The 23062-nt window shown below is 37.7% G+C and overlaps 1 protein-coding gene across 2 annotated transcripts in view; it reads left to right on the top strand.

Moving 5' to 3' along the window:
* LRRC69 (leucine rich repeat containing 69) overlaps nucleotides 1-23062 on the top strand; it is a 99577-nt gene that overhangs the window by 70138 nt on the left and 6377 nt on the right. For both annotated transcript variants that reach the window (XM_023726087.1, XM_004370780.2), the window contains one exon: nucleotides 4776-4955. In XM_023726087.1, the coding sequence (XP_023581855.1) occupies nucleotides 4776-4955 (180 nt within the window). The remainder of the gene's footprint in view (nucleotides 1-4775; nucleotides 4956-23062) is intronic.

The following is a 23062-nucleotide window of genomic DNA, read 5'->3' as shown; positions in this document are numbered from 1 at the left end:
AAAAAAAAAAAAAAAGCAAAAACAAAATAGATAAAAGAATTGCTGCCAGGGATCCCACTGCATGGCTGCGCAGACAGAGGAGTAGCTCCCATGCTGAGCTGTATTGCCCCCTAGAAGGGGCTCCCAAGCCAAGAAAAGAAAAACAAAACAAACAAACAAAACAAATCAAACAAACAAAAGCCCTGGGAATCCCACCAGCAAGGTGGCACGGGCCAGGAAGCAGTTCCACAGTCGAGCCACATTTCACAGCCTTTCAGGAAGAAGCAAAGATGGCACACAGAGCCAGGTATTTGAGAGAAAGGAGGAGGAGGTGGTGATAGGTATGGAAGAAACCAAAAGAAGCAGAAAAAAACACCTCTCATAACCAACAAATGGCGCTCAGTGAGTCGGCCAGTGTGGGCAGGTGGAATCCAAGAGGCACAGGGGTGAAGCCGGTGCTTCCCGGTCAAGAGACTGTGGCTGCAGGAAGCAAAGGAGGCTGAATGGGAGTAAAGAAGGGTAGGGGGTGAGAAAGCATATATTACTGGTTACTGGGAGCTCCGTGAAGCTGCTTTCCCATACTCTCCTTTTGCCAATCTCTGACAGGAGTCCAAGATGGCAGATCCATGCTGCGTTAGCTGATAGGGGACCTGTGCATATATCTGTCCCTGCTCTCTGTTTTCTGTCAGATTTTTATGCCATTTGGTGCTTGGCTGAGTTCTTTATCTCTTCATTTGATGTTTAGGGTTTTAGGGTTGATGTTTGTCTCTGTTTGACTTAGTTTTTCGGATCTTTGTTGTGGAGGGACGGCATGGTGCTTCTGTCTATAGTGCCATGTTGCCTGGAAGTGCCACGTCAAATATATTCTTGAGATAGTCTCCAAATTCAGGTGGGATATACTCAAGGTTGTATTTTGGCTCTTGTGGATTTGTTTTAATTTTTTCAGCTTCAACTTAAATTTACATATGAGGAACTGATAGTCTGTTCCCCACTCGGCCCCTGGCCTTTTACTGACTGATGATATTGAACTTTTCCATAGAACTTTCCATATCAACAGATGTAGTTGATTTGATTACTGTGTTTCCATCTGGTGAAATCCATGTGTATAGTCACTGTTTATGCTGTTGAAAAAGGTATTTGCAATGAAGAAGTCGTTGGTCTTGCCAAATTCTATCATATGGTCTCCAGAGTCTTTTCTGTCACCAAGACCATATTTTCCAATTACCAATTCTTCTTCTTTATTTCCAACTTTCGCATTCCAATCACCAGTAATTATCAATGCATACTGATTGCATGTTTGATCAATTGCAGACTGCAGAAGTTGGTAAAAATCTTCAATTTCCTCATATTTGGCACTAGTGGTTGGTGCGTGAATTTGAATAATAGTAGTATTAACTGGTCTTCCTTGTAGGTGTGTGGACATTATCCTATTACTGACAGTGTTGTACTTCAGGATAGATCTTGAAATTTTTTTTTGACGATGAATGCAATGCCATTCCTGTTCAAGTTGTTCCTGGCATAGTAGACCATATGATTCAAAATGGCCAATATCAGTCCATTTCAGCTCACTAATGCCTAGCATATTGATCTTTTTGTGTTCCATTTCATTTTTGCAGATTTCTAATTTTCCTAAATTCATACTTTGTACATTCCACATTCCAGTTATTAATGGATGTTTACTGCTCTTTCTTCCCATTTTGAGTCATACCACATTTGCAAATGAAGGTCCTGAAAGTTTGACTCCATCCACTTCTTTAAGGCCAACTCTACTTTGAGAAGGCACTTCTTCCCCAGTTGTATTTGGAGTGCCTTCCAACCTGAGGAGTTCATCTTCTGGCACTATATCAGATAATGTTCCACTGCTATCCTTAAGGTTTTCACTGGCCAGTTTTTTCAGAAGTAGACTTCCAGTTCCTTCTTCCTAGTCTGTCTTAGTTTGGAAGCTCCTCTGAAACAAGTTCACCAAGCGTGACCCTACTGGTATATGAATTATTGGTTGCAAAGCTTCTAGTATCACAGCAACACGAAAGCCACCACAGTGTGACTGACAGATGTGTGGTGTGGTGATAATTTAGGCTACACCTAGGTAAAGATTTTTTTTAAAGCTTTCTTCCACTTCAGGAGTTTATGAGATAAAATTAAATGGTGATACCTGGATTATAATAAAAATAATAGCCACTAAAAAATAATAGCTACTAATCTGCATTAGTAGATGCCAGGCTCAATGTTCTACCACACACACACACACACACCTGTTGCCGCCAAGTTGATTCCAACTCGTAAAAACACCATGGGACAGAAAATAACTGCCCCATAGAGTTTCCAAGGAGCAGCTGGTAAATTCGAACTGCTGACCTTTTGGTTAGCAGTTGAGCTCTTTACCTCTGTGCCTCCAGGGCTCCCAGGGTTCTACTGGTGTTATCTACTTTAATTTAATTCTGTGTGATATTATTGGCAAAATCCTCATTTTACAAATGAGATATCTGAGTTCAGATAGTTTATGTGACTTGCCCAAACAAGATCACACAGCTAATAAGTCATGGAGCCAGGATTAAATTTAGGCATAGATCTACATATCTATTGGATGGATGTCTTTGCTCTTGATTCTATGTTTTACTGTGTTTCACACATATAGTAACAATTCATTATGCAATGTTTTTGAAGTATATAATGCCTTCTAAGGATTTATATTTGTTTTAACATTTTATAATTCATATAATATAAATTAAATAATCATATGCAAGGAAAAATAAAAGAAAAAATACACCAGAAACTAATTTCATTTTAGGATGAATTAAAAACATAAATAATCTTTGACCTATTTCTCATTATCTAACAAATATTACAAACATAATTTTATATGAACTATTCAAAAGGAACAATTAATTTTTCCATAAATGATTTATTGACTTTTAAATAACACTGGAATTAGACCATCACTACATTGTATATCCTCAAGAACTGTAAGAGGTATTCTAAAAGAATGGTCTTACTACTGCTGTTACTTTATTTCAAAATAATAACTTCACTTTATATTTTAGTGGTATATGTTACTGTTCCAAAGTAACACATTGGCAGCAAGTAAGTGAAGAATATAAATAATGAGTGATGTAAGTTTTGTCAAGAGACAGACTGCAGCAAATATGTTTGATTCCAGCAATTATAAATTGAAAAAGTGGACTGTATGTGACTGTGACCTATTTATAAGTCCCATGTAATTCAGCAAATTTATCCACCATCTGTTATGTCAGGGACTGAATCTTTGTCTATCAGTGTTCTGCCGCTTTCTAGGAGGACTTAACCATTGAATTCAGGTAGCTAAAAAAAAAACAAAACCTTTAAAATCAGTATCTGATTCCAAGTCACAAGCTATGCTCTGCATAGATAGAAAAAGTGTGATCATAGATACACAATTTAGAAGTCATAGTAATATTAGTGTGAAAGGGCAGTTTTATCAGAAAGGATGACCTCAGTCTTGTAACTATCCTGGAGAATGAACTTAAGTGGGTAGGAAGTTGTGCTGTTGAAGGATCAGGCATTTATGGAGCCCATGCCCAGGGCAGTTTGCTGTATAAAGGCCACTTTCCCAGACTTATGTTAACTGGGAGGGTTAGAGTAATAAGGAACAGGGATACAGCAATTTAGAGGATTTCTTGTTATTTTAAAAATTCTTTTAAGATTTTAATTGGAGTGAATGAGTGAAAGATTATGTATGTACGTATTTATCCCCAGAGATTCTTAGCAGAGCCTGACGTGGAATATTTTAATACCACTGGGAAATCGTTAACATTGGCAAGGAAAAAGTCCCAAACAAATCAACCCTATGCACTATTAAAATTTTATGCAGTATTTGTGTAACATTTGTACAGGACTTCCATGCCACTGGCATAAAAAATGGAAGGCATTTAATGGAGTGAGGCAAATGTTTATTTTGTTTTCTTTGCTTGGTCAATGAAGACTTAATTTTATATTTTGCATAATTTTTTTTTTTTTTTTACTTTAAGATAATGTTGTTGATAGTCATGAAGAAAGGCATCTTCCATGTCCTCACTTTCCCTTTTATTATTTAATACCTTATTATAATGGTGTTATTGCACAAAGTCAGGTTTCTGGACATCTCTGTTTGGGTAGCGTTAATAAAAATTGAATTAAAAACTTTGGTTTATAGAAGTCATTAATTTTTACTAAGAGAACTGTATTCAGGTACTCAATGCAGCAAATAATTTAGACCAGCACTTTTCAAATTTTAATATGTATGGTTTTCCTGGGAACCTCATTAAATTGCAAATTCTAATTCAGTAGGTCTGGGGTGGGTGTGAGAGTCTGCATTTCTGAAAAGCTACCAGATTCTATTGGTCTATTTGTCCAAGAACCAAACTCTAAGTAGCAAGGATTTAGACCCTAGTCAATATGATAGACTCAATTTTTAAGTCCTCCAGTTTGAACTTTTGCACGATCCTTGCTTATTGTAATGATAGAAACGAAATTTGAGCCTAAATATATCTAATTTTATTAAATCTGTGGTGTAAATGTATTATGACTTGGATTTCTATATGTAAGAGGCACAGATATATTACAATGTAAATAGCTTGCTTTCCTTACATTGATAAAAACTGAACTGATTTACAATGTTAATCATTTATAATATAATGTATTTTATATACTTCAGAATCTTAATTTAACAGAAACTCTGAAGAATAAGCCAAAAATATGAATATGTGAAATGTGAATCAATTAATGTTGAAGAGTTATTTTGAATACAATCTGAGGAACCATATTCTTCTTTTTTAATCTAGGAAATAGCATCAAGATTTGTAATGAATCAGCTAGCAGAAAATAATCCTTTACTAATGCAAGCCATAGAATGCTACCCACAGATCAGGAATATAATCTCTCGTGGAAAAGAATGTGCAATATGTGGAAAGTCCTTTCTAACCACGTGTCTGGAATGTGTTGAGTTTGTTCCTCCATCGAAGGTAAATGTTGCTTTTTGCGTGAATCTGAGCATAAGACCTCCTCCTATCCTTTGTCTTTATCTAAGTCAACCAATCTTAACTAGATTGGTATCCAAGAATTGACTTCTATGATAGTATGACGTTAAGTTTGGATAGATAAATTTGGATAAGTGTCTGTAATGATCATCATCATCCACACCATTTACATTTGTTAGAACACGTACATTGTAGCAAAATTCCATGGAAATTGAAATTTTTAAATTAGAAAATCGAATTTTTTATCAACCTTAATAATCAAATGAGAGCTATGTTCCACTAGGGAGAATGGTTCAGTAGTCTGATGTGAAACTTTTGCTGTCATAATGATGCTCTAGCACACTGAGTGTGCACTGAGGTGCACCTACAACATTATGTCTCCCAGGAGTTTTGCACCCCTGGGCAGTTCACATAGCTCATGAAGCCCGTTCTAAACCAGGGGTCAAAAAACTTTTCCTGTAAAGAGGCGGATAGTAAATAGTTTAGGCTTTGTGGATGATAGGAGGCCCTGGCTGGTGCAAATGGTTAAGCGCTTGACTACTAACTGAAAGGTTGGTGGTTCAAACCCATCCAGAGGCACCTTGAAAGAAAGTCCTGGTGATCTGCTTCTGAAAGTTCACAGCCTTGAACACCCTATGGAGCACAGTTCTACTTTGCAACACATGGGGTCACTATGAGTTGGAATCGACCTGAATCCACAACAACTGTTTATTTGACTTTGTGGACCATAAGGTCGCTGTTGCAACTGCTCGACTTTACTTTTGTCACCTGAAAGTGGCCCTAGACAATAGGTAAATGAATGAGCGTGACTCGGTTTCTGAAAAAATGTATTTATGGACTCTGGGATTTGAATTTCAGATAATATTCACATGTCATGAAATATTTTTATTTTGAGTTTTTTTCAACCATTTAAAAATGTAAATATCATTCCTAGCTCACAAGTCATATGAAACCAGGCAGCGATTTGCCTACTTCTGTTCTAGACCATTCAACATTACTTCCTGACACCAGAACTTCCTTTCTCCTCTTGGTGAGCACTTAGCCTCTTTTGGGTCAGAAGTGTCTGGTCCACACATGAGCCACCCACTGAAGTGATACCTGCTGCATACAGATCCCTTGCTTCCATGACTCTGGGAATGAAACCTACTGGTCTGCAATATCATAGTTTCCCTGATAACTCTTTTCGGGACTTCGAACAGGTTCATTCTGGCTTGAGCTGAGAAATTTACATTTCTCAGCAGGAATTCGAGCCGGAATGAACTTGTTCAAAGTCCTGATTCTTTGGCATCAAGCTGTGGGTCAGTAGAGCATTTTCATTTTCTTCTTGGTCAATGCCATGTATATGTTGTTTTCTTAAAATGAAGAGGACTAACAATACACTGTGCTTTTTTTTTAATAGGTGAAGGTTTACAGAACACATATTTTCTCATTAAACAGTATGCATATTGTTTTATGACATTGGTCAACAACCCCACGACATGTCAACACACTCCCTTCTCGGCCTTGGAGGACCATTTTTTTTTTTTTGGTGAAAATATACGTAGCCAAAGACACACCATTTCAAAAATTTCTACATGTACAATTCAGTTATTTCACTTCAGTTATGTTCTTCCACTTGTGCTGCTATTCTCACTTTAGATGAAGGTTTACAGAACAAAATAGTTTCTCATTAAACAGTTAGTATACATATTGCCTTATGACAATGGTCAACAACCCCACTACATGCCAACACTGTCCTTACTCAACCTTGGGTTCCTTATCACCAGCTTTCCTGTCCCCTTCTGCCTTCTAGTTCTTGTCCCTGGACTGCTGTGCCTCATTTGTCCCATTTTGTTTTGTGGTGCTGTCCAATCCCCAGCTGAATGGTCAACCTCGGGAGTGACTTCACCACTGAGCTAAAAGGGTGTCTGGAGGCCATACTCTCGGGGTTTCTCCAGTCTCCTTTAGGCCAGTAAATCTGGTCTTTCTTTTTTGTGAGATAAAATTTTGTTCTACATCCTTCTCCAGCTCTGTCCAGAACCCTCTGTTGTGATCCTGGTCAGAGCAGTCAGTGGTGGTAACCGGGCACCATCTAGCTGTACTGGACTCAGTCTGGTGGAGGCCTTGGTAGCTGTGGTTCATTAGTCCTTTGAACTAATCTTTTTCTTGTATCCTGTTCCCTTCATCCCCCCTTGCTCCTGAAGGGGAGAGACCAGTGGAGTATCTTAGATGGTTGCTCACAGGCTTTTAAGACCCCAGACGCTACTCACCAAGTTAGAATGTAGAACAATGTCTTTATAAACTGTGTTATGCCAATTGAGCTAGATGTTCCCCAAAACCATGATCCCCACAGCCCTCTGCCCAGCAATTCAGTCCCTCAGGGAGTTTGGATATGTCTATGGAGTTTGTACAAGTTGTGCTGGCTTCCCCAGTCACTGTGCTGTTTTAGGATAGACTCCTATCCAGTTTGGTAGATATGCTGGAGAATCTAGGATTTAGTGCCAGGGGTGAGTGTGTGTGTTACAAATTTTGGTAGGGAGCTGGATCTATAACCTCTAAAGCCATTTGCATCTCTAGAGAGTCTCTGATTCTAACTTCTGTAGTTACAGTGATTTCAGGTGTCTTTAGACCAGAGTAGTCTTGTGCTGCTAAGGGACCTGAGTCAAGAGTCTGCTTACACCTATCTCATTGGCTGCTCACCAAATTTACCTATGGAGCTTTAAAAAAATAAAGATAACTCACACCAGACCTACTAAGTCAGAATCCATGGGAGTAGGGCCCTGGGTATGCAAAATTTATAAAGTTCCCAGTTGTCTTTCATATGCAGTCAAGACTGGGAATCTCCACCCTACCTGTTAAGGGCTGTCCCAGCACCACAGGTCAATGGCTGTGTCTTACTCACCTTAGTAAGCAAGGCCTAGTTTGGTGACTTCCACATAGCAAAAAGTAAGAATCATTGCTTGAATATATGAATTAATAATTTGTCTTTAGTGATAAGAATGGATTTCCTTTATAATGAGATACAAACCAAAAAAACCCTCTTGCTGTTGAGTCAATTCCAACTCATAGTGACCCTATGGGACACAGTAGAACTGCCCTATAGGGTCTCCGAGGAGAGGCTGGTGGATTTGAACTGCTAACCTTTTGGTTACCAGCTAAGCTCTTAACCACATATGGATAATAGTAAAGAAAAAAAAAAAAAAAAAAAAAGGGAGGGGAGGGGATAAATCACTGTGAAGTACTACTGGCAAACACTTTAATGTGGCTGCCACCCTGGAACCTGAGTGAGTCCTTTAAATGGCTGCTTTAGGGCACATTGTCCAGTTCGCTCTCCGTCAGTCTGCTTCTTGGAACCTGTATGCGGAAAGGCTTTGAATTTATCCTGCTTGAAGCGGAACAAAGACTCCTGAACACAAGAAGGCTGTGTTCCTCATTATCTGTGGAGCCATGACTAGGCCTCTCACAGTCTTTGCTTCCCCAAGGACAGTTGATGACCTTATGTGATTGCTGATAACATATTAGTTGTTGTTTCAAAGGTTTATATTTCATAAATTTCTTCAACAGCTGGATGAGATCAGCACTACTTATATTTCAGAGCTACATTATCTTTCTCAAACTACAGTTGTGGGAGTTTCTTCCTATATGTGGATTTCATGACCAAGTCCAGTATGAACCACTTTTTCCACCAACTTTTTATTTTGAAAAAATTGAAAACAACAAGAAACTGGAAAAATAGTACAATGAACATATGAATACCCTTTATCTATAGTCACCAAATTTTAATATTTTGTTCAGCTGACATTATCTCTTATTATTTTTTGCTTTTATGGGTATGTTTTCTCCAAAACAAATGTGATATTTACATGAACCAAGAAAATGGACTAACTAGAGAGATTCTATCACTTTCTAAGGCAAAAATAAAAGAGTAGTTTCTAATTACAAAAAATATAAATAAAGTAAAAATATGTCCTTGATACCAGGTAGAAAGTTTTTGTCAAGAGTATCAACAGATGACACAATACTTATGGCTCAGAAAATATGTAAGCTATTTTAGATATGGTGGCACAGTGGTTAAGCACTCAGCTGCTAACCGAAAGGTTGGTGGTTTGAACCCACCCAGCGGCTCTGTGGGAGAAAGACTTGGCAATCTGCTTCTGTAAAGATCATAGCCAAGAAAACCCTATGGGGCAGTTCTACTCTGTCACATGTGGTCTCTATGAGTTGGAATTGACTGGACGGAACCCAACGACAACAACAACCTATACTTAGACTCTGGAGGGTTTCACTAATGCTCTGTTTATAACTTCTAGGAAACAGAGTGCAGTTTTGATAAGAGCCATTTAGAATAAGTGATTTATAATCACGTAAAATGAAACCAGGGAACTACTACTGGAGTTCATATTACCTGGTGTCAGTTGTTTACACAAGAGTATTTACTGTCCAGAAGCGTATGAAAATCCCCAGAGCAAGTAATGAGTAAAAGATATGTTAGTTATGGTTGTGATATAGAGCCACTAATTGTTTTCTCACAATGTCCTTTGCCAAAGTTTTTGAGACCACCAAATATTTTTAATTGTTATTTATGACGACCTAGCTGATGTCACTTCTTCATGGATAAACTTTCACTCCTCACAAAGGAATGGTGATAAAATAATTAAGAAAGAATATGGCTGCCACCCCTGACGTGAATTATTTCCAAGAGATTCGCACCATCACCATAATCTAGCTGTAGATGGTTGGCATGAGATTTGCAAAATATTTTTTGAGGAATTGGGAGCCTAAAGGATAAACTAAACATTTTTTTTTGTTGATCCAGTCATGTAAAAATTATAGTTGTACTAGATATGTCTTCTTTGTGCTTATAAAGAACAATTTTTTATAAAAAAATATCTAATCAGAGAAAGCATCCTGAAACAGGATACATGTGTATGGTGGGCTCCAGTATATGGGCTGCATGTAAAAGTTGTCTATGAATAAGCAGCATTGTTCACTCTTTCAATACCTTGATGCTCTTGCTATGGAAACATCTTTGTAATAGTTGAGCCAGTGTTTATACCAGAGAGGTTAGGAGTCTTCATGGCACTTAGCACGATATGAAATTATTTATTTGCTTGGTGTTGCATTTGTTTGATGTCTATCTCTACTATTGAATCCCAAGCTCAAGAAATTCAAGAACCATTTGATTTTGTTCCCCATTGTATACGTAGAGCCTAACATAGTGCCTGATATGTATTTTATATCCATTGGATTACTGACAAATCAGAAGATCTGGATTTGAATACTAGCTTTTCTGTTTTTTTAGATTACTAATATATCAAATATATCCATAGCGAAAAATTTGACAAAGCTGCTGCCAGTGAGAGCTCATGTCAAGGTTTAAAAAACCTTGGGACTGGAACTAGCCAGGTAGCCCGAGAGAACATTCAAATAATAGTTGGGGAGAAATTTAAAAGTTAAGAAAAAAAAAAACAAAAACAGTTGGGCATAAAATACCAAGAAAAAAGAGAGATTGTAAGTGGGAAAATGAGGATAGAAATGTCTGTTGATCCTCAAGATGGGAGTAAGTATAATCTTGGTCACATCTGTAGCATATCTGTGAATTGCTCACATTATCATCTGGAGTGGATTGTTATATTCAAGAGACATTTAATGAGTATAACACATACCAGATTATGTGGTAAAACTTGCCAAAATTCCCTGTTTTCCACTGGGCAGGATCTGAACACTTTGGACGAGTTGCCATGTTCATTTTTAAAAAATGATCTCAGGAAAGACTCTGACAGATTCCCTCCCAAAATCATCTGATGAGCTGTTAGTCTCATTTCAAGCCTGCTTTGCAGAAAATGCAACCTAGTAATAATAATCATAGCCAACACTTATTTGGTACTAAGTGTGTGGCTGGCATCATATTAAGCGTATCACCTGGAATATTTCACTTAATTTTCACAATAACCCTGTGACATAGACAAGAAAACCAAGGTACAGAGAAGTCAAGTAACTTGGCCAAGTTCACAAAGCTGCCAAGTAGAGGCTCTGGAGAGGGAACCCACACGCGAGAGTTCTTCCTCTTAACTAGACAGCCTGGACTGTCTCCTCCTATGCTTTCCATCCAGTTATCCTTCATTTGCTTCAACTCAAGGCATTTATGGTAAAGAGCTTTATACTTCCATAATTTATTTATTTATTTATATTAAATAGGTTTTATGTGTTAGAGCAGTTTTAGGTTTACAGGAAAATTGTGCAGAAAGTATGGAGTTCCCATATGCCCTTTCTGCTCCTTGCACACTGTTTCTCTGAGTATTCACATCTTGCATTCCTTATTTATCTTTTTTCTACTATGTATCAGGCCTTTTGCCAGGGGCTGGGAATACAGAGCTCTGGCTCTCAAGGAACTCACATGCTCCCAGAGGAAGCGATAAACAAAGTAATTGGAATCAGACAAGTTAGGCTTGAAGAGCAGCCTACAACTTACCACGTGTATTATCTTAACTAACTCTTGGAGGCTAAGCTTCCTCATTTGTAGAATGGTGAAATAGGACTGTGGTGAGGAATTAGTAAGGTAATGCATAGAAAGTGATGCTTAGAACAGCAGATGCTTAACAAAGTTGTTGTTGTTAGGTGCTGTGGAGTTGGTTCTGACTTATAGCGACCCTATGTACAGCAGAACAAGACATTGCCTAGTCCTTTGCCATTCTCACAAACATTGTTATGTTTGAGTCCATTGTTGCAGCCACGGTGTCAGTCCATCTTATTGATGGTCTTCCTCCTTTTTGCTGACCATCTACTTTACCAAGCATGATGTCCTTCTCCAGGGACTGGTCCCTCGTAATAACATGTCCAAGGTACGTGAGAAGAAGGCTCACCATCCTCACTTCTAAAGAGCATTCTGGCTATACTTCTTCCAAGACAGATTCGTTTGTTCTTCTGGCAGTCCGTGATATAGTCAGTATTCTTCACCAACACATAATTCAAAGGTGTCAATTCTTCTTCAGTCTTCCTTCTTCCTTGTCCAACTTTTGCACACATATGTGGTGATTGAAAATACTATGGCTTGGGTCAGGGGTTCCTTAGTCCTCAAAGTGACATCTTTGATTTTTAACACTTTAAGGAGGTTTTTTGCAGAAGATTTGCCCAGTGCAACACGTTGTTTGATTTCTTGACTGCTGCTTCTGTGGGTATTGATTGTGTGTGGATCCAAGTAAAACGAAATCCTTTACAACTTCAGTCTTTTCTCCGTTTATCATGATGTTGCTTTTTGTTTTCTTTATGTTGAGGTGAATCCATACTGAAGGCTGTAGTCTTCATTGCTAAGTACTTCAAGTCCTCTTCACTTTAAGCAAGCAAGGTTGTGTCACCTGCATATCGCAGGTTGTTAATGAGTCTTCCTCCACTCCTGATGCCACATTCTTCTTCATATAGTCCAGGTTCTCAGATCATTTGCTCAGCAAACAGATTGAGTAAGTATGGTGAAAGGATACAACCCTGACATGTACCTTTTCTGATTTAAACCACACAGTATTCCCTTGTTCTTTTCTAATGACTGCCTCTTGATCTGTGTACACAATACATGAGCACAATTAAGTGTTCTGAAATTCCCATTCTTGGCAATGTTACCCATAATTTGTTATGATCCACACAGTCAAATGCCTTTGCATAGTCAATAAAACACAGGTAAATATCTTTCTGGTATTCTCTGCTTTCAGCAGATCCATCTGACATCACCAATGATATCCCTTATTCCATGTCTTCTTCCAAATCTGGCTTGAATTTCTGGCAGTTTCCTGTCAATGTACTGCTGCAATCGTTTTTGAATTATCTTCAGCAAAATTTTACTTGTGTGTGATTAGTGATATTGTTCGATAATTTCCACATTCTGTTGGATCACTTTTCTTTGGAATGGGCACAAATATGAATCTCTTCTAGCTGGTCAGTCAGTAGCTGTCTTCCAAATTTCTTGGCATAGATAAGTGAGCACCTCCAGTGCTGTATCCATTTGTTGAAACATTTCAGTTGGTATTCCTTCAACTCCTGGAGCTTTGTTTTTTGCCAGCGCCTTCAGTGCAGCTTAAATGTCTTCCTTCAGTACTATGAGTTCTTTATCATATGCTACCTCCTGAAAAGGTTGAACATTGTTCAAATCTTTTTAGTACAGTGACTGTTTGTATTACTTCCATGTTCTTTTGATGCTTCCTGCATTGTTCAATATTTTGCCCATAGAATCCTTCAGTGTTGCAACTCAAGGCTTGGATTTTTTCTTCAGTTCTTTCAGCTTGAGAAATGCCAAGTGTGTTCTTCCCTTTTGGTTTTTTAATTCCATGTCTTTGCACATTTCATTATAATACTTTACTTTGTCTTCTCAACCCATCCTTTGAAATCTTCTGTTCAACTCTTTTACTTCATCATTTCTTCCATTCACTTTAGCTACTCTACATTCAAGAGCAAGTTTCAGAATCTCTTCTGACATCCATTTTGGTCTTTTCCTTCTTTCCTGTCTTTTTAATGACCTTTTACTCTTCTTTATGTAAGATGTCTTTGATGTCACCCCCCAATTCATCTTGTCTTCGGTCATTAGTGTTCAATGCATCAAATCTATTCTTGAGATGGTCTCTAAATTCAGTAATGATATACTCAAGGTTGTACTTTGACTCTCATGGACTTGTTTTAATTTTCCTCAGCTTCAACATGAGCTTGCATAGGAGCAATTGATGGTTTTTTCAGCAGTGGGCCCCTGACCTTATTCTGACTGATGATAATTGAGCTTTTCCATTGTCTCTTTCCACCGATGTAGTTGATTTGATTCCTGTGTATTCCATCTGATGAGGTCCATGTGTATAGTCATGTTTATGTTGTTGAGAAAAGGTATTTAATAACAGGTATTTATTTATTTAAATAAATAAAGGTGCTTAGTGAGGATAGATTTTTTTTTTTTTTTAATTAAGACCTTAAAACAAAAAGGTCCCTGAGTGGCACAAGTGATTTTCACCCAACTGCTAACCAAAAGTTTTGTGGTTTGAACCCACCCAGTGGCACCATAGAAGAAAGGCCTGGTGATCTGCTTCCATATATGTTACAGCCAGTTCTTTCTGCTCTGTAACACATGAGGTTGCCATGAGTCAGAATTGTCTCAATGACAACGTATTCAGAAAAGAAAGAATGATTATATTCTGATGATAAATACTATGATGGAAGTGTGCCCAGAGGGCTACAAGGGGAAGACATCTCAATTAAATGGGTACATTCCCCTGGTCTATCCACAAGTGCTTGTGCTTAGTACTTGGGGAATATATAACACAGTTAAAAATATTTTAAGAGGTATTGCTTGGAAATATGCTTTGAAGGGTGAGTTGGAGTTAGAATAGAAAAGAATCCAGGTGAGGGAACTGCCCGTGCAAATGTAGCATGATGCAAACAAATTGCACAGTGAGTGTAGGGAACTCATTAAGGGGGAGGGTGGAAGATGAGTTTGGAGAGGGATGCAGGTATAAGATCAGGCTGACTCTCGTGTTTGAAGTTTGAATTGAATTTTGAAAGCTATGGACAGTTGTTGAAGCAATGGAGTGAAGAGATGAGATTTTTGTTTGACAAAGAGAGGCTGGAGCTGGTGATATGGATGTAAGGATTGTTCATACAAATGTGACACTTGAAGCCATGGGCTTGAAGATTGCCCAAGGAGACTTACACAGTGAAGTGAAAAGACCAAAGTTCTGAACAGTTGAGGACAACAATATTAAAGGGGTAGGCAAAGTCAGGAATCAACAAAAGGAGAATGACTAAGAGCAATCAAAGAATGAGGGGCAAAACCACGTATAGTGGATAGAAATTTTCCAGCCATAAAATACAGGTGTGCAAGAAAGGGAACTTTCTTACTTTTTCTTCTACTGAATTAGCTTCTACCTGGGCTCCCATTCTACTGGAAAACATTTTCTAGTAAATTCCAGGTTCATATAATTACTTTAGGAAGTTCTCAGTTATTTTAGATTTAACCTTGGATATTTAGGATTTCCTTCTTCTCTTTTCCCTCCTGTTCTCCCTGTAATATCCAACTTTTGGAGATGTTAAGTAGTGTTATGGCATTATAAAGTGGGAGCAATCTGTTCTGTCATGTCTTCTGTTCCATGTGCGCATCCTCTGAGGTGGACAATCATACTGTCTAGCTCATATCTCCATGTTGGTGTTTGCTAAGATGTCCACTTCCCATGATCTCTGCTTATCTGTCTGTATACCCAGCGTTTTCTTGTTCTGACCTTGAAGTCCCTTGGTCTGCTGGTCCTTTTTATAACCATGTCCACACTTACTTTGGGCATGAGAAAATTTGGCTGCTCTCTCACTCCAATATGCATTCAAGAATGAGCTGATTAATGATGCCAATTTGAGAGATATAGGGCTGATGAGAAGAAGCTGGACTGTAAAATCAGAGGGAAAGGTGGTGACTTTTGTGTCACTAGGGTGGCAGGGCTGGAAGCAGGTTGCATCAATCAGAAGTCTTGACTGATCTCTGAAATATGGAGGCAAAATGTAGAAGAACTATAGGATGTTATTTGCAGGCTGAAAGAGGTCTTAGGAAAGAGTTTTAAGGATGTGGAAATAAGTTTGTGATTGTAGGCTGTGGAATGATCTAGTAGAAGAGGAAGTTTAAAATTAGTCTATGCTGTATGCCAGTTCAGGAAGATTTTAATGTTCTGATTATGTACTGTCTACCTTCAAGAATTAATAGGGCTAGAATTTGGATACAATGTAATGAGCCTTGTCTATTACATCACCTCAAGGGGTTGAGTAGGTCTGAAACAGAAGATAGGAAAGTTTTTAAATAATTGGAAAATGGATAATGGTAGTGCTTTTCCTATTACAAAAATGATTTTTACATATTTTTTCAGTACATCTATTGGGTGCTTACTATATGCAAGGCACTGTGCTAGACTTTCAGGTTCCAAAGATGAGTAAGACAGAGTCCATTGCATTCAAGAGATCTACTTGTTAAAATACAATGTAATGAGCATTATAATGTGGAGTTATGTATTCATGCTATGGAATCACGGATGGGGCAAACAAGTGCTTAAGCAGCTTCAGGAAAACTTTTCTGAGGAGGTGAAATTCGAATAACCTGAGGTCACGATCCTCATATTAACGTTGTGATTCAGTTTTCAGAGTCTCTATTCTCGCTGCAATAATTGATGCCAGAAAACAATGGTATAGTATCTTCAAAGCACTGAGGGGAAATAACTGAAAATCCAGAATTATGTGCTTAGTTAAATTGATATGCAAAAGAAATGGAAGTGTTGGAAAATTGTGAAGAGAAATAATTTGAAGAGAAAAAGTGTTTTGCTTTGAACAACTTAACCTTATTAAAATAATGGAAGAAGTAAAACTAGTAATATTTAGTAAGTATATTACAGTGGAAAAAGTATATGACATTGGATTACAACATGTATAATTTATAAATTATGGTAACAAATTGGAAGATATTTAAAATTGTTAAAATTTGGATAAAGAAAATTTATATTTGAATATGTATTACCAGGTTGGCACTTGAAACATGCTACTTTGATGGAGTGTTTAGAACCCTGATTTTAGAGTGAAAACAGAATTTTAGACCATTTGTCGTTGAGCTGACTCCAACACATGGTGACCTCATGTATGTTACAGTAGAACTATGCTCCATAGGTTTTTCAATGGTTGACTTTTTCAGAAGCAGATCATGAGGCTTTTCTTCTAAGACACCTCTGAGAGGATGTCGGCCTCCAACCTTTTGGACAACAGCTGAGTGCATGAATCATTTGCATGAAAACAGAATTACATTCACAAAATTCATGGAAATGATAATCAGATTAACCACACTGGTAAACAGTTGCTTCTATATTTATTTAGAGTTTTATACTACTTTATCAGTTATTGTAGAGAAGAGATTATACAGGCAAAAACTAGTTTGCCTAGAATCTTCCCTTCTATTTCACAAAATACCTCAATATCTTAAGTATCTCTTCAGGAACTAAGTTTAGTAAATGCTGACTTTTATAGAAAATACTTTATTATAAAGGGAGAACTCACTGAATAATGCCAATGTCTGATCACCCTTGTTTTGTTTACACAATGTTCTATCTCTAACGTGGTTTGCTATCTGAAGGCACTGTTGCAAGAGGGAAACACTTGACAATAAATGGATCTTTATTCTCAACACAAAACAACTAGAACAACCAAAAATAAAATTGCATTTGCTTCTATTCAAGTGGATGTGAAATTGTGTCATGCCTATTTTATGAAATAGTAAGATGAGAACTGGAAAATAGTCGATGAAAAATTTTACTCATCTCTCAAATATTAACCTTTACCATAATTTATCCAGATGCTTTTGTCTTTTTCCAGATGTTATAGCCTTTGCCATCTGAGTTCAGTTATTCCTTAGCAATTACAGAATTATCAATAATTTCAACATCATAGATATTTCAACATTATCTACTAATAATATAAACCTTTGAAAAAGCAACAAAAATTAGTCCTTTTTAGTCACTACCAGCTTGGGCCATATTTGAACTAGTGATTTAGAGGTAACCTAAATAGTCTCATAAAAGCCTTTCCAAACACTCAAGTGATTCTGTGCCCAAGATATGCATTTGATAGTTTTCATTTCTTATAGTTACGTTAGTTGAACTTAACATTTCCCCAGATTCCTTTAAAGTTGAGGAGTTTAGGGAGGGAATGATTTGGAACATGAACTCTCAACCCTGCATTGAATGATGTAATGTAATTAAAACTACTCTCAAAAGAGATTAGACTGAGTAGGTTTCACCACAAATGAGTGAAAACGCTGATCTACATTATGAAAGTAAATGAAAATTTGTAACCTTAATTCCTTTTTGTGACAAGCTGCCAGTAATGAAACATAAGATTACATTTTAATAATTTTACTCATTACTTTTAGAGAAAAATCTTACTTTTCAGTATAAGTTATTACTGTTTAGGTACCATTGACATTCATTTATGAAACTGATCATTTCAACCAGTCAACTGTGAAAATGAATGTAAGTTTTAAAATATTTATGTGGTGGTTAGTCAATTTAATGTACATTAGGCAAGAAGAAGATCAGAAGACATTGCACTTCTAATTCTAAACAGTCATGAAAATAATATGTATTTCTCGTTCAGAAGAATTGAAATGGTATGTAGTGTTCCTTATTATTTTATTCAGAATATAACACAACAATTATAGTATAAATGAACACTGGTACACACAGTGTGTCTTGATTAATTCTTTTCCTATGGGACCCCATGGAATTGGCTTTTCCCTTCAGAGAACTCTCCCTTTTGTTTTTAAGCTTCTCAATAGACTCTCTGATGTATCCAGTATCTATTACTATTTTTCTTCTTCTAAAGAATCTTGAATTATACTCAACTTCAGGTCATTTATCTGAAGTTGCACATCACCAAAACGTTCAGGACTCCCACATGAAATTTAAAGAGCATTGATTATGCAGGGGGTAGTTGGACATGTTATCAGGAGGGACCAGTCCCTGGAGGACATCATGCTTGGTAAAGTAGAGGGTCAGCGAAAAAGAGGAAGATCCTCAATGAGATGGAGTGACACGGTAGCTGCCACAGTGGGCTCCAGCACAGCAATGATTATGAGTATGGTGCAGGACCAGGTAGTGTTTTGTTCTGTTGTACATAGGGTCACTGTGAGTCAGAACCAACTCAATGGCACCTAACAACAACAACAGTGTTGACAAGCAGGATGGCTCTGTAGAGAAGAGGATGGCACTTAGCTGGATGGCTGGCTGGAACATAAGCAGGATTTTCTTTGTGATTTCTTTCCTTGCCATAGTCCAAAATGTCCTAAGGGTAAAATGACTATATAATGTATCATCCAAACCAAGATGCTTTTAAGAGTGAAAGAGGGCATTATTACTAGTTGGGAAAACTGCAGAAAACCAGCACCGTCCTGAGCAAATCAGAATGTATGACCGTCCTTCCTAAATGGAGCAGTTAACTTCAGATCACTTGCCTTCATTGCTGGTGCTGATAGCCAACCAGCTTGGACGAGTTGTCCTTCTGAACGTTCAACTTGAATTTTTAAAATTATTTTTAGTCATTCCATAAATATTTGAGGTTCTGCTTTAAGCATTAAACTGAGTGCTAAGTACAATGCAAATAAGTAGGGGATCTAGTCTCTCTCTAAGAGATTAAAACCTAAAGATGTAAAAGACACTAGGGATAACAGCTAAATGTTAAATGAGTCCTGTTATTATTGTGTGTCATCGAGTCTATTCTGACTCATAGCGACCCTATAGGACAGAGAAGAACTGACCAAAGGGTTTCTAAGGCTGGGAAGTTTTGCAGGACCTAGACATAGGTAGGATTCGGATATATGGAGAAGAGAGCAGAAAGGACATTTTAGGAGAAGAGGTTGGTATGGAGGAGAATAATGAGTCAAGCTCATAGGGCAGTGAATCAATTAAGTTGGCTTGTGGATGGGAGTGGGAGGAGGAGAAATTATTTAAAAACTAGGATCAAACTCTATGAACCTCAAATGATAGACTAAGGAGTTTATACTTGATCCTGTTTGGAAATGGAGCCCTACTGAATGTGTGGGAACAAGTCAATGACATAAAGAAAGGTGTGTTTTAAAAAGAGTCATTTGACAGTAGTGTGCTCGGTTAATTGAAGGTGGAAGAGAAGAGAAACTGCAGAAAAGAGAACAATAAGAAGTAGTTGTCTACTGCAGGTGTGAGGTGTGGCAGTGGAAGTGCAAAGAAAGGAGGTGACATGAGGAAGGAAAGAAAACAGAACTTATTGATTGAGTATAGGAAACCTCTGAGAGGTGTGAAGGAGAAAAACAGGAAAATCCGGAGAGGAACTGACTTGGGAGGCAAGACCCCAAGCTTCATTTTAGACATGTTGAGTTTCATAACAGCTAACTAATATACTTCTATATGTTATTTGAAATCGTGTGTACTTTTACAAAAATTCTTCATTCTTCCACATAGTTCTTCAGTGATTGTCAAACTGTAATCAAAGCCTCACATTAGTGAAAGAGGCTGGAGGCATACTATAACTAACTGATCTAGAATTTAGTGAACCTGGATTCTAGGTTTTTATCTTTCTTGAAAAATGAGGCCTGAGGTAAGTCACTGACTTTCTCACTATATGAGGACTTAGTATCCTCATCTGGAAAATGAAAGATTGGACCAAAGTCATTTCTAGATTGAAAGGTGGAAGACTTGTGATAGTCATACTTTTTCATGGTCCTGCTAATTTGGAAAATGATACCTGTATTAGTTTTTTATTGCCACAAATTTAGCAGATAGAATTGATGCCTGAGACTGTATGACAGAATTTTGCAAGACCAATGACTTATTGATTGCACATACTTATTTTCAACAACATAAACAACAACTATGCACGTGGACCTCACTGGATGGAAAACACAGGAGTCATATCAACTACAACTGTGGAAAGAGATGATGGAGAAGCTCAATATCATCAGTCAGAGCAAGGCCAGGGGCTGACTGCTGAAAAAATCATCAATTGCTCATATGCAAGTTCAAATTGAAGCTGAAGAAAATTAAAACAAGTCCACAAGAACCAAAGTACAACCTTGAGTATATCCCACCTCAATTTAGAGACCATCTTAAGAATAGATTTGACTCATTGAACACAAATGACTGAAGACTAGACAAATTGTAAGATGACATCAAGGACATTACATATGAAGAAAGCAAAAGGTCACTAAAAAGACAGTAAAAAGACCAAAATGGATGTCAGAAGAGACTTTAAAACTTGCTCTTGAACATAGAGTAGCTAAAGCAAATGGAAGAAATGATGAAGTAAAAGAGCTGAGCAGAAGATTTCAAAGGGCAGCTCAAGAAGAAAAAGTAAAGTATTATAATGAAATGTGCAAAGACCTGGAGTTAGAAAACCAAAAGGGAAGAACACAGTCAGCATTTCTCAAGTTGAGAGAACTGAAGAAAAAAATTAATGCTTCAAGTTGCAATACTGAAGGACTGTATGGACAAAATATTGAACGATGCAGGAAGCATCAAAAGAAGGTGGAAGGAATACAGAGTCACTGTACCAAAAAGAATTGGTCGATGTTCAACCATGTCAGGAGGTAGCATATGATCAAGAACCAATGGTATTGAAGGAAGAAGTCCATGCTGCACTGAAGGCACCAGTGAAAAACAGGGCTCCAGGAATTGATGGAATACCAATTGAGATATTTCAACAAATGGATGAAACACTAGAAGTGCTCACTGGTCTATGCCAAGAAATTTGGAAGACAGCTACCTAGCCAACTGACTGTAAGATATGGGCATATTTGTACCCATTCCAAAGAAAGGTGATCCAAAAGAATGCGGAAATTATCGAACAATATAATTAATATCACACGAAAGTAAAATTTTGCTGAAGATAATTCAAAAATGGTTACAGCAGTACATCAACCGGAAACTGCCAGATATTCAAGCTGGATTCAGAAGAGGACATGGAACAAGGGATATCATTGCTACTGTCAGATGGATCTTGGCTAAAAGCAGAGAATACCAGAAAGATGTTTACCTGTGTTTTATTGACTATGCAAAGGCACCTGACTGTGTAGATCATAACGAATTATGAGTAACATTGCCAAGAATGGGAATTCCAGAACACATAATTGTGCTTACACTGTACCTGTACATAGACCAAGAGGCAGTCATTTGAACAGAACAGGGGGATACTGCATGGTTTAAAATCAGGAAAGGTGTGCATCAGGGTTGTAGCCTTTCACCATACTTATGCAATCTGTATGTTGAGCAAATAATCCAAGAAGCTGGACTATATGAAGAAGCACATCGCATCAGGATTGGAGGAAGACTCATTAACAACCTGCGATATGCAGATGACACAATCTTGCTTGCTAACAGTGAAGAGGACTTGAAGCACTTACTGACGAAGATCAAAGACTACAGCCTTCAGTATGGATACTCAACATAAAGAAACAAAAATCCTCACAACTTGACCAATAAGCAACATCATGTTGCTGTTGTTGTTAGACGCCGTCCAGTTGGTTCTGACTCATAGTGACCCTATGTACAACAGAAGGGAACATTGCCTAGTCCTGTGCCATCCTCACAATCATTGCTATGTTTGAGCCCATTGTTGTAGCCACTGTGTCAGTCCATCTCATTGAGGGTCTTCCTCTTCTTTGCTGAAGTTGTCAATGCCCATGCAAACAGCAGTCAAGAAATCAAATGACATATTGCATTGGGCAAATCTGCTGGAAAAGACCTCTTTAAAGTGTTAAACAGCAAAGATGTCACTTTGAGGACTAAGGTGCACCAGACCCAAGCCATGGTATACTCAATCACCTCATATGCATGCTAAAGGTGGACAATGAAGAAGGAAGACCAAAGAAAAATTGATGCATTTGAATTATGTGTTGGCGAAGAATACTGAATATACCATGGGCTGCCAGAAGAACAAGCAAGTCTGTCCTGGAAGAAGTACAGCCAGAATGCTCTTAAGAAGCAAGGATGGCGAGACTTCATCTCATACTTTGGACATGTTATCAGGAGGGATCAGTCCCTGGAGAAGGACATCATGTTTGGTAAAGTAGTGGGTCAGTGAAAAAGAGGAAGACCCTCAACAGGATGGATTGACACAGTGGCTGCAACAATGAGCTCAAACATAGCAATGATTGTGAGGGTGGTGCAGGATTGGGCAATGTTTCATTTTGTTGTACATAGGGTTGCTATGAGTCAGAACTGACTCGATGGTACCTAACAACAACAACATGATATTTTACTTTTTTAGAGCTTTTTGCTAAAATGAAATTTTTAAAAATAAAAGCCTGTGTAATCATAGACTGAATCCTTTTTTTTTTCTGACTTGAAAAGAAAGTATATGTCTTTCAATGTTTGTATTTCTCACTGTAAACAAGATCCAAAGCAGTAATTATCTTTGACAGAATCGTGGGGTTTGGTTAATTGTGGTTTGTGAAGACATGTCCTCTATAAGAGGAAGTGTCGTTATTCCTTTGTAATATGCTTATCATTTCATATGAACTTCTATGTCACACCAGTAGAAACAATTTCAATGCCACAAATGGAAACGGCAATTTATTTTTATTTTTTTATTTTAAATTT

The sequence above is a fragment of the Trichechus manatus genome, unplaced genomic scaffold, assembly GCF_000243295.1.
Source record: "Trichechus manatus latirostris isolate Lorelei unplaced genomic scaffold, TriManLat1.0 scaffold00009, whole genome shotgun sequence".
Lineage (NCBI taxonomy): Eukaryota > Metazoa > Chordata > Mammalia > Sirenia > Trichechidae > Trichechus > Trichechus manatus.
The sequence above is the reverse complement of the archived record's forward strand: the minus strand, read 5'-3'. Positions and strand labels throughout refer to the sequence as shown.